This window comes from Pseudophryne corroboree, chromosome 7, assembly GCF_028390025.1.
Source record: "Pseudophryne corroboree isolate aPseCor3 chromosome 7, aPseCor3.hap2, whole genome shotgun sequence".
Taxonomy (NCBI): domain Eukaryota; kingdom Metazoa; phylum Chordata; class Amphibia; order Anura; family Myobatrachidae; genus Pseudophryne; species Pseudophryne corroboree.
This window is the reverse complement of record NC_086450.1, coordinates 196055383-196068187: the sequence shown is the minus strand read 5'-3', so window position 1 is coordinate 196068187 and position 12805 is coordinate 196055383. Positions and strand designations below refer to the sequence as shown.

The 12805-nt window shown below is 48.4% G+C and overlaps 1 protein-coding gene across 4 annotated transcripts in view; it reads left to right on the top strand.

The window, feature by feature from the left end:
• Window positions 1-12805, top strand: part of CATIP (ciliogenesis associated TTC17 interacting protein) — a 114706-nt gene that overhangs the window by 5510 nt on the left and 96391 nt on the right. For 3 of the 4 annotated variants that reach the window (XM_063933924.1, XM_063933921.1, XM_063933922.1), the window contains exon 2: window positions 11978-12083. In XM_063933924.1, the coding sequence (XP_063789994.1) occupies window positions 11990-12083 (94 nt within the window). In that variant the 5' untranslated portion in view covers window positions 11978-11989. Of the gene's footprint in view, window positions 1-11945; window positions 12084-12805 lie in introns of all 4 variants that reach the window. The other variant, XM_063933923.1, reaches the window with a different exon arrangement.

The window sequence follows — 12805 nt, the reverse complement described above, 5'->3', positions numbered from 1 at the left end:
GAGTACCTCTGTCCCCCCTTCCCCTCCCAATGTGCAGAGGCATGCTTGGTGAGACAGGAGGCAGAGTTACATATGGGGAGGGGATATAATATGGGAAACAGGTGGACAGATTTTGCCGCAAACTTTTTCCATCCTCTGCAATTTTGTTTTCTCTTACGTCCTAGAGGATGCTGGGGTCCATGTTAGTAACATGGGGTATAGACGGATCCACCAGGAGCCATTGGCACTTTAAGAGTTTGAGAGTGTGGGCTGGCTCCTCCCTCTATGCCCCTCCTACCAGACTCAATTTAGAAAATGTGCCCGGAGAAGCCAGTCACAGCTAGGGGAGCTATACAGAGCTTTTCTAGTAAAGTTTAATTTTAGAGGTTTTTATTTTACAGTGAGGCTGCTGGCAACAGCCTCCCTGCAGCGTGGGACTAAGGGGGGGAGCAGTGTCCGCCCTGCGGGCTTTGAGCCACTGTCTCCGCTGACTGGACACTGAGCTCCAGAGGGGATACATCGTTCCCCGCCACAGGGGATCGCTCACCCCAGCAGCCTGCTGCCACTCCCTTACAGAGCTGAAGTTTGTGGCGAGTGAGACACCGACCCCCCTGACAAGCGGGGGGCTGGTGTGAAGATGGCAGCATAAGGGTAGGAGCGCAGTACTAATTGCGCTTCGGGAGGCTCAGCGGTACAATGGTGTGGCACTGTGAGCAGGGGCAAACGCAGGATTTGTGAAGGGGGGGTTTCCAAAGGGGTGGAGCCAAGCATAGGGGAGTGAAGACTGAGGTATAACACACTCTGTAACCTGCCACAGTTTCTTACAATAGTAATGTAATATGCTATTATATATATATATATATATATATATATACACACACACACACACACACACACACACACACACACACACACACACACACACACACACACAGATAAAATGCAGTATAGAAATGGTGGCACTGACAGAATTTTCATCACTCGTGTGTGTGTATATATGTATATATATATATATATATATATATATATACACACACACATACAGTATGTGTGTGTGTATATATGTGCATACATATGTACAATATAGATAGTTCTATATCAATGTGGGGACTTTAAAAGAGGAAGAAATACAGCCCGCCCAAGCACTTTTGCACAAACCCTTGCTATTTATTAAGCCATTGTTCATGTTTGTTGCCCCCTGGCATCCTGCCATCTGGCACCCGCCAGCCCGCTCGCCCACCCACTCACTCACCTCACACAGTGAAGCTTAATGCGGGCTGCAGGCGCCTCAGAATCTTGACCTGCAGATGTCAGGATGGAGGCAGAGTGTGCGTCACCTGGCCAGCCCTGCTCTCAAAGCCCAGTGTAAACTTCCTTGGAGGAGCTGCGCGCTGATGCCGCTGCAGCTCCCCCTAGCGGCGATGCAGCCTGTTGTTAGCCCATCCCCGGTATCTGTGAGGAAGCAGCTGCCGCATAAACCCAGCTCCTCCGTCTTCTAAAAAAAAATATATAAAAAAATAATAATCGGAAAGCTGCAGCAATGGATCAGCAGGGGGGGTTTCTAGGTACTCAGAAACCCCCCCTGCGTGCACTAGTGGTGAGGGGCGCCCTGAGCCAGCGCCTAACCCTACACTGGTCACCACAGTCTGTCGGGGTCTCGAATCTCAGCCAGCATCATACCTCAGGCCAGTATAATCCTAAGAGGAGCGGGAAGACGACGCCATTACGGGGGTGGAGCTTCTCCTCAGAGTGGACCCAGCAGCGTTTCAGCGCCATTTTCCTGCCTGCACAGCGCTGTATAGGAAAAGAAGCAAGTCCCTCCACATCAATCTTCAGCTATCCTACACGGTACCAGGGGGTTGTAGAAGGGTGGGGGAGGCTGCAAAACGGCTGTGTAACCTATTAAGGTACACAGCCAGCGCTTATAAAGGGGCTCCCTTTGTATAATAATAGCGCTGTGTGTGTGTGGGCAGTACGGATGGTGTAATAGTTAGCATTACTGCCTCACAGCACTGAGGTCATGGGTTCCATTCCTACCATGGCCCCAACTGCGCTGAGTTTGTATATTCTCCCCGTACTTGGTGGGTTTTCCTCCGGGTTCTCCGGTTTCCTTTCACCTCAAAAAATATATTGGTAGGATAATTGGCTCCGAACAAAATTAACCCTAGTGAATGTGTCTGTGTGTACATGTGATAGGGAATATAGATTGTAAGCTCCACTGGGGCAGGGACTGATGTGAATGGGCAAATATTCTCTGTAAAGCGCTGTGGAATGTGTGTGCGCTATATAAATAACTGCTAATAATAAATCTCTGTGTCTCTTTGCCATTCTTGCGGGAGAAACTCTGTCTGTATCCCCTGTGTGTCTGTGTGGAGTGTCTGTGGTCACCACTAGCAATGTCCAGGGACTCTGTGTCATATGCTGCAGAGGATATGTCCTCTCAGGATGATCCCATTCCATGTAATCAGAATAGCATTGATTATTATTTTTTTATTCAGTATTTCTTTATTAAGAAATTTAGATTTTTCACAAACAAACAAAAACCAGAACATCAACATTCCAAAAAAACAAACAAACAAACAAACAAACAGGTATCACATAGGAACCATCAAAGTAGGTCAAGCAAGGATCTGTCATAGCAGATAGGCAACATTTAGAGCAACATCATATTCAGCGAGTTGCAGCGTATCAATTCAGTGACATAAGTAAGAACACATCGAAGAATAGACATAATAAAAGCACAAACATAAGACATCGCCAGGGCTGATTCTAGCCAATTTGGCTCCCAGTGCGAGATTTAAAAATGCGCCCCCCCATTGACATAACAAAGAAATGCGCCCCCCATCCCCCCCATAGATATAAAATTAAAAGGCTCCCGGCAAAGGGGGCATGACATCGATACAATGGGCGTGGTCTCTGTAAAATGGGCATGGCCTCGTCTGAGAAGACTACCTTACACCCCAGTTTTTGACCTTGCACCGACAGATCACGGCGAGCACAGGAAAAAAATGTAATATATTATGCCATACACCGCAATGCCCTTGATACATTAAAACCCCATTTCTCTATCGTCCTAGTGGATGCTGGGGTTCCTGAAAGGACCATGGGGAATAGCGGCTCCGCAGGAGACAGGGCACAAAAAGTAAAGCTTTTTCCGATCAGGTGGTGTGCACTGGCTCCTCCCCCTATGACCCTCCTCCAGACTCCAGTTAGATTTTTGTGCCCGGCCGAGAAGGGTGCAATCTAGGTGGCTCTCCTAAAGAGCTGCTTAGAAAAAGTTTAGCTAGGTTTTTTATTTTACAGTGATTCCTGCTGGCAACAGGATCACTGCAGCGAGGGACTGAGGGGAGAAGGAGTCAACTCACCTGCGTGCAGGATGGATTGGCTTCTTGGCTACTGGACATCAAGCTCCAGAGGGACGATCACGGGTACAGCCTGGATGGTCACCGGAGCCACGCCGCCGGCCCCCTTGCAGATGCTGAAGACAGAAGAGGTCCAGAATCGGCGGCTGAAGACTCCTGCAGTCTTCAAAAGGTAGCGCACAGCACTGCAGCTGTGCGCCATTTTCCTCTCAGCACACTTCACACGGCAGTCACTGAGGGTGCAGGGCGCTGGGAGGGGGGCGCCCTGGGAGGCAAAATGATTACCTATAAAGGCTAAAAATACCTCACATATAGCCCTAGAGGCTATATGGAGATATTTAACCCCTGCCTGATTTCTCTAAATAGCGGGAGACGAGCCCGCCAGAAAAGGGGCGGGGCCTATCTCCTCAGCACACGGCGCCATTTCCTCTCACAGCTCCGCTGGTCAGGACGGCTCCCAAGTCTCTCCCCTGCACTGCACTACAGAAACAGGGTAAAACAGAGAGGGGGGGGCACATTTATGGCGATAATTTGATATAACAAAGCAGCTATAAGGGAGCACTTATTATAAGGCTATCCCTGATATATATATAGCGCTTTTGGTGTGTGCTGGCAAACTCTCCCTCTGTCTCCCCAAAGGGCTAGTGGGTCCTGTCTTCATTAGGAGCATTCCCTGTGTGTCTGCTGTGTGTCGGTACGTGTGTGTCGACATGTATGAGGACGATATTGGTGTGGAGGCGGAGCAATTGCCAAATATGAGGATGTCACCCCCTAGGGAGTCGACACCGGAATGGATGCCTTTATTTAGGGAACTACGGGATAGTGTCAACACGCTAAAGCAGTCGTTTGACGACATGAGGCGGCCGGACAATCAATTAGTGCCTGTCCAGGCGACTCAAACACCGTCAGGGGCTGTGAAACGCCCTTGGCCTCAGTCGGTCGACACAGACCCAGACACAGGCGATGACTCCAGTGGTGACGGTGACGAATCAACCGTATTTTCCAGTAGGGCCACACGTTATATGATTTTGGCAATGAAGGAGGCGTTACATTTAGCTGATACTACAGGTACCACTAAACAGGGTATTATGTGGGGTATGAAAAAACTACCTATAGTTTTTCCTGAATCAGAAGAATTAAATGACGTGTGTAATGAAGCGTGGGTTGCCCCTGATAAAAAACTGATAATTTCAAAGAAATTATTGGCATTATACCCTTTCCCGCCAGAGGTTAGGGAGCGCTGGGAAACACCTCCTAGGGTGGACAAGGCGCTAACACGCTTATCTAAACAAGTGGCGTTACCCTCTCCTGAGACGGCCGCACTTAAAGATCCATCAGATAGGAGGATGGAAAATATCCAAAAAAGTATATACACACATGCAGGTGTTATACTACGACCAGCTGTAGCGACTGCCTGGATGGGCAGTGCTGGGGTAGTTTGGTCAGAGTCCCTGATTGAAAATATTGATACCCTGGACAGGGACAATATTTTACTGTCGTTAGAACAAATAAAGGATGCATTTCTTTATATGCGTGATGCACAGAGGGATATCTGCACACTGGCATCACGGGTAAGTGCTATGTCCATTTCGGCCAGAAGAGCTTTATGGACGCGACAGTGGACAGGCGATGCGGATTCAAAACGGCATATGGAAGTTTTGCCGTATAAAGGGGAGGAGTTATTTGGAGTCGGTCTATCAGATTTGGTGGCCACGGCTACAGCCGGGAAATCCACCTTTCTACCTCAAGTCACTCCCCCACAGAAAAAGGCACCGACTTTTCAACCGCAGCCCTTTCGTTCCTTTAAAAATAAGAGAGCAAAGGGCTATTCATATCTGCCACGAGGCAAAGGTCGAGGGAAGAGACAGCAACACGCAGCTCCTTCCCAGGAACAGAAGCCCTCCCCGGCTTCTACAAAAGCCTCAGCATGACGCTGGGGCTCCTCAAGCGGACTCGGGGATGGTGGGCGGTCGTCTCAAAAATTACAGCGCGCAGTGGGCTCACTCGCAGGTAGATCCCTGGATCCTGCAGATAATATCTCAAGGGTACAGGTTGGAATTAGAGACGGATCCACCTCGCCGTTTCCTGAAGTCTGCTTTACCAACGTCCCCCTCCGAAAGGGAGACGGTTTTGGAAGCCATTCACAAGCTGTACTCTCAGCAGGTGATAGTCAAGGTACCTCTTCTACAACAAGGGAAGGGGTATTATTCCACTCTTTTTGTGGTACCGAAGCCGGATGGCTCGGTAAGGCCTATTCTAAATCTGAAGTCCTTGAACCTGTACATAAAGAAGTTCAAGTTCAAAATGGAGTCACTCAGAGCAGTGATAGCGAACCTGGAAGAGGGGGACTTTATGGTATCCTTGGACATCAAGGATGCGTATCTCCACGTTCCAATTTACCCCTCACACCAGGGGTACCTCAGGTTCGTTGTACAAAACTGTCACTATCAGTTTCAGACGCTGCCGTTCGGATTGTCCACGGCACCTCGGATCTTTACAAAGGTAATGGCCGAGATGATGATTCTTCTTCGAAGAAAAGGCGTATTAATTATCCCATACTTGGACGATCTCCTAATAAGGGCGAGGTCCAGAGAACAGCTAGAGATGGGATTAGCACTGTCTCAAGAAGTGCTAAAACAGCACGGGTGGATTCTGAATATTCCAAAATCCCAGTTAATGCCGACAACTCGTCTGCTGTTCCTAGGGATGATTCTGGACACGGTTCAGAAAAAGGTTTTTCTCCCGGAGGAAAAAGCCAAGGAGTTATCCGAGCTTGTCAGGAACCTCCTAAAACCAGGAAAGGTGTCTGTACATCAATGCACAAGAGTCCTGGGAAAAATGGTGGCTTCTTACGAAGCAATTCCATTCGGCAGATTCCACGCAAGAATTTTCCAAAGGGATCTGTTGGACAAATGGTCAGGGTCGCATCTTCAGATGCACCTACGGATAACCCTGTCTCCAAGGACAAGGGTGTCTCTTCTGTGGTGGTTGCAGAGTCCTCATCTATTGGAGGGCCGCAGATTCAGCATACAGGATTGGATCCTGGTGACCACGGACGCCAGCCTGAGAGGCTGGGGAGCAGTCACACAAGGAAGAAACTTCCAGGGAGTATGGACGAGCCTGGAAACGTCTCTTCACATAAACATTCTGGAACTAAGAGCAATATACAATGCTCTAAGCCAGGCAGAACCTCTGCTTCAGGGAAAACCGGTGTTGATCCAGTCGGACAACATCACGGCAGTCGCCCATGTGAACAGACAGGGCGGCACAAGAAGCAGGAGTGCAATGGCAGAAGCTGCAAGGATTCTTCGCTGGGCAGAGAATCATGTGATAGCGCTATCAGCAGTGTTCATCCCGGGAGTGGACAACTGGGAAGCAGACTTCCTCAGCAGACACGATCTTCACCCGGGAGAGTGGGGACTTCATCCAGAAGTCTTCCACATGCTGGTAACCCGTTGGGAAAGACCAATGGTGGACATGATGGCGTCTCGCCTCAACGAAAAACTGGACAGGTATTGCGCCAGGTCAAGAGATCCGCAGGCAATAGCTGTGGACGCGCTGGTAACGCCTTGGGTGTACCAGTCGGTGTATGTGTTTCCTCCTCTGCCTCTCATACCAAAAGTATTGAGAATTATACGGCAAAGAGGCGTAAGAACGATACTAGTGGTTCCGGATTGGCCAAGAAGGACTTGGTACCCGGAACTTCAAGAGATGATCACGGAAGATCCGTGGCCTCTACCTCTAAGGAGGGACTTGCTTCAGCAGGGTCCCTGTCTGTTTCAAGACTTACCGCGGCTGCGTTTGACGGCATGGCGGTTGAACGCCGGATCCTAATGGAAAAAGGCATGCCGGAAGAAGTCATTCCTACTTTGATTAAAGCAAGGAAAGAAGTAACCGTGCAACATTATCACCGAATTTGGCGAAAATATGTTGCGTGGTGCGAAGATCGGAGTGCTCCGACGGAGGAATTTCAACTGGGTCGATTCCTACATTTCCTGCAATCAGGATTGTCTATGGGTCTCAAATTGGGATCTATTAAGGTTCAAATTTCGGCCCTGTCGATTTTCTTTCAAAAAGAATTGGCTTCAGTCCCTGAAGTCCAGACCTTTGTTAAGGGAGTGCTGCATATACAGCCTCCTGTGGTGCCTCCAGTGGCACCGTGGGATCTCAATGTAGTTTTGGATTTTCTAAAATCTCATTGGTTTGAACCACTAAATAAGGTGGATTTGAAATATCTCACTTGGAAAGTGACCATGCTTCTAGCCCTGGCTTCTGCCAGGAGAGTGTCAGAATTGGCAGCTTTATCTTACAAAAGCCCATATCTGATTTTCCATTCGGACAGGGCAGAACTGCGGACTCGTCCGCATTTTCTCCCTAAGGTGGTGTCAGCATTTCATCTGAACCAGCCTATTGTAGAGCCTGCGGCTACAAGTGACTTGGAGGACTCCAAGTTACTGGACGTTGTCAGAGCATTAAAAATATATATTGCAAGAACAGCTGGAGTCAGAAAATCTGACTCGTTGTTTATATTGTATGCACCCAACAAGATGGGTGCTCCTGCGTCTAAGCAGACGATTGCTCGTTGGATCTGTAGCACAATCCAACTGGCACATTCTGTGGCAGGCCTGCCACAGCCTAAATCTGTAAAGGCCCACTCCACAAGGAAGGTGGGCTCATCTTGGGCGGCTGCCCGAGGGGTCTCGGCATTACAACTTTGCCGAGCAGCTACGTGGTCAGGGGAGAACACGTTTGTAAAATTTTACAAATTTGATACTCTGGCTAAGGAGGACCTGGAGTTCTCTCATTCGGTGCTGCAGAGTCATCCGCACTCTCCCGCCCGTTTGGGAGCTTTGGTATAATCCCCATGGTCCTTTCAGGAACCCCAGCATCCACTAGGACGATAGAGAAAATAAGATTTTACTTACCGATAAATCTATTTCTCGGAGTCCGTAGTGGATGCTGGGCGCCCATCCCAAGTGCGGATTATCTGCATAAATTGTACATAGTTATTGTTAACTTATTCGGGTTATTGTTGTAGGAAGCCATCTTTCAGAGGCTCCGCTGTTATCATACTGTTAACTGGGTTTAGATCACAAGTTGTACGGTGTGATTGGTGTGGCTGGTATGAGTCTTACCCGGGATTCAAAATCCTCCCTTATTGTGTACGCTCGTCCGGGCACAGTACCTAACTGGAGTCTGGAGGAGGGTCATAGGGGGAGGAGCCAGTGCACACCACCTGATCGGAAAAAGCTTTACTTTTTGTGCCCTGTCTCCTGCGGAGCCGCTATTCCCCATGGTCCTTTCAGGAACCCCAGCATCCACTACGGACTCCGAGAAATAGATTTATCGGTAAGTAAAATCTTATTTTTCCACATGATGGCAGGCAAGTGTCTCCATTTTACACAATACGGCAGGCAAGAGTCCCCATTTTACACAATACGGCAGGCAAGTGTCCCCATTTTCCACATGATGGCAGGCAAGTGTCCCCATTTTACACAATACGGCGGGGGGGGGGAGGTGCGGCAGGTTACAAGGGAAAGATTGCAGCATTGTGGGAACATAGAGGGGATGAAAGGGGCAGGCTAGGTCCTGCCCCCTACTCCTCTCCAGCCTGACTGTCCTATTCCTGCCCGTGTCACCCTCATCCTGTACCACCCCCAGCCGCCTCCTGTCCCGCCACCTACTGCTGGCATCTTCTGTGGGCATGACTCCCGCATGCTGCTTCCTCCGCAATCGGTATTCTGCAGAGGTGGATTGTCTATACTTTAAATCCCCCCCCCCCCAACTGTAGCATGCAAGATGGTTTTTCTGTGTAGTGGTGGGCCCCATCACCTGCTGTAGTGATAGCCCACCATCTCCAGACCTGACATGGATAGTGGCAGCGAGGGGCTCTAACCACTGCTAGAACAGCCAAAATGCTGTGTGTAATCTGGCAACAGCCTCTTCATCCCAGAGTCCTTAGGTTGACCATGAGTTTGTACATATGTGTTGTGTGTTATTCAGCCAAAAACACCATGTCCCTATAGACAGGAGGATTCCACATTTCATCCTAGACTTTGTCAGCCCCGTCCCCCGCATTGTAGCTGCTGAATGACAAAACCAGTAAAGGCACTGGCAATCCCCACCCCCATGCACAGCACCACGCCATCCCCCGCTGCTGCTGGTGAGTCCACAGCACTCCCGCCATCTCTGCACCGCACCTCCCCCCACTACTCGGTGACACTCTCCTGCACTGCCACGTCCCTGTACCGCGCCACCCTCCCTGCTCCTAGTGAGTTTTAGTCCACCGCACTCCCATCCCTTCACAGCACCTCCCCCCGCTACTCGGTGACACTCCTCCGCTCTCCCCCATCCCTGCACCACACCTCCCCACCCCCTTGCTACTCGGTGACACTCCTCCGCTCTCCCCCATCCCTGCACCGCACCTCCCTCCACTATTTGGTGACACTCCTCCGCTCTCCCCCCATCCCTGCACCGCACTGCCCTTCCCCGCGCTGCTGCTGGTGAGTGACAGTGCACCTCACCACACTCCCCTCCGTTGCCTAAGCACACCTTACCTTTGATAGGATGATCGGGGTACGGTGAAGCAGGGGGTGAGGGGAAGGCAGGAGATCACATTCTCCATAGTCTCCTCCCCTTCCTCTGCTGACAAAGTGAAACTGACAGACTCGCACAGGACATGGACAGCACTGTCCGAAGGACCCAGCGGTTTTTAATTTTCGGGTCCTCACTGTCAATTATGGGGTAAAAGAGGCTCTGTAGCGTGTTTTTTGCGATCACTGTCTATATTTTCGCCTACAATTACTAGCACTAATTTGATGTTATGTTCAAAAATATAGCCATATGCAATACGTGATTAACAGGACGAATTTATTCCCACAAAATTGGAAATCACTATTTACATTGGCTGACATTTGTATATATTTTGTCTATGAATATACATCCACATGTGCTACTTACTGTATGTGCCTTACTAAACATAGCACACTTATCTGTTCTGCTGTATGTTCACCAATCTTTGGACCGATTATTATTGCTAAACACAACCCTTTGGCTATTTGAAATGACTGATTGGGATTACATTTTCTGTCTAATTATTGTTAAATGTTTGTATTGTCTGAACTCAAAACAGGACACCTAAATTCCATTCTTTGATGCATATCAATAAAAGTTAAATTTTTTAATAAATTATAAATAAAGAGTGCCCCTAAAAAAAGAGTTTTCTTTTCTGTCCTCTATTGCCATTCTCCACTATATCACTGACTCCTCTACACCCTACACTGCAGAGTACTACATCACTATACTAAATGCCTGCCGACTTTCCGGAGGAGCAACTAGGTACGACATGTGGGGGTTGTGGCGCAGCGAAGTGGGCAGCATGTGGCTGCATGGCAAGGCAAAGTGAGTGGCGTGTAGGGGTGTGAAAGTGTAGGGGTGTCAACATTCCGACCATGTGGACATTATGGGTGGAATTCAATTGTTTGAAAAGTCAGTTGGGTATCTGTTTTTTCCTATCTAATAGACAAAAAACAGACACCCAACCAACTTTTCAAACATTTGAATTCCCCCCTATGAGTCTGATACAGAGTTGTAACCAATGTCTTTGCAGTTGGGCAAACTGTGTATGTGTCTAAGTCGCACCGCATATGTGCCACGAGGATCTGGCGATGGCGGTCACAGAGAGGATTTATTAGCAAAGTGATTGACAGTCAGGGACTGTTTGGTGGAGGTAATGGGGAGTGGCGTAAAAAACGCAGACATCTCACGACCGTCTTCTGACCATAATTGTGCCTGTATTTAGGATCCCGTCTATTCAGACCTTCAATAATGGACTGATCTGAGACCCTCACTGTATATTTGTACACAGCTGCTGGGACTCGCAAAGCCTCCGGTGGACGTCTCACAAATCCAAGCAGTTGTGCCATTTTTTTCACTATATATCCATGTACACATTAGCAGCTGCGGCATTAGCCAACAACTCTGAATCAGACTGCATGCCATACATACCAGATTGTGGCTTTTGCAAGTCGTCGTTTTTCGGCTGGGTTGTGTTCAAAATTTAAAGTGGTGGTAGAAAGAGCAAAATGGAGGGCGTTGTCTTTAATTAGGGCAGCTTTAATATGTAAGCTCAAACCTGCTGAGAAGCAGGCCGCTGCTTCATAAATATACCCACAAGTGTGACAACATGGTTTGTCCATTTAGATGACTTCAGTCATCTACACCTGGAAGAGAAGACCATTGTGCTATCCGTTTATAGTGATATGATCAGTAAAGTCATTAGTTTATGGTGAAGTGATGGGCTGCCTCCACTGCGTGTAGGTGTCAGATTCTATGTAAATCCTTAGATTGAAATGTACAGTATGATAAATGCCACTTGCCCCTATTTACTGGTGTGTATATAGGGTGGCACCACATGCAGGGGCACCGAGAAGGGGAATGTAGCAGGACCCAAGCATGCCAAAGTGGTACAGCCACACCCCCTTTAGTTTACATAATCTGTGGATAGGGCCCAAAAGTTGCACTGTGACACCCTCACACCCTCTTCATATCATGGTCCGACATTTACAATGACAGCCCTGGCCATATGCTTGTTATTTTCTATAGACCGGAATGTAACCAGGAAACCTATTTTCCAGATATCTTAAAAGATGTCCGCAGGTTGCCCACCAGTTTTGCAGACTCCTGAATCTATGAAGGCCCTGAGTGCAAGCAGAGAGGCTGTGGAGTTTATGTCCAATGTTGGTGAGTAGCCATAGTAGTCATAAGGTTTGTGTTTTCTCTAACGTCCTTGAGGATGCAGGGACTCCGTAAGGACCATGGGGAATAGACGGGCTCCGCAGGAGATAGGGCACTTTAAGAAAGCTTTGGACTCTGGGTGTGCACTGGCTCCTCCCTCTAGAGAGCATGGTGTAAATTTTTGCAGATGATACCAAATTGTGTAAGGCTATAAATACAGAGGAGGATGCCGAGTCTCTTCAGAACGACTTAGTTAAATTAGAAGCATGGGCAGCCAAATGGAGAATGCTCTTCAACACAGACAAGTGTAAGGTAATGCACTGTGGTAACAAGAACAAAAATTACACCTACCTACTAAATGGGGTAAAATTAGGGGATTCTGTACTGGAAAAGGACTTAGGTGTCCTCATAGATAGCAAGCTAAGCAGTAGTACCCAAAGTAGGACTGCAGCAAAGAAGGCTAATAAGATATTAGCATGCATAAAACGGGGTATTGATGCTAGGGACGAGAGTATTATACTCCCGTTATATAAATCACTAGTGAGGCCACACCTTGAATACTGTGTACAATTCTGGGCACCGTACTACAAAAAGGATATCCTGGAGCTTGAAAAGGTACAGAGGAGGGCGACCAAACTAATTAAGGGCATGGAAACGATGGAATACAAGGAAAGGCTTGAAAGACTAGGCATGTTTACATTGGAAAAGCGGAGACTAAGAGGGGATAT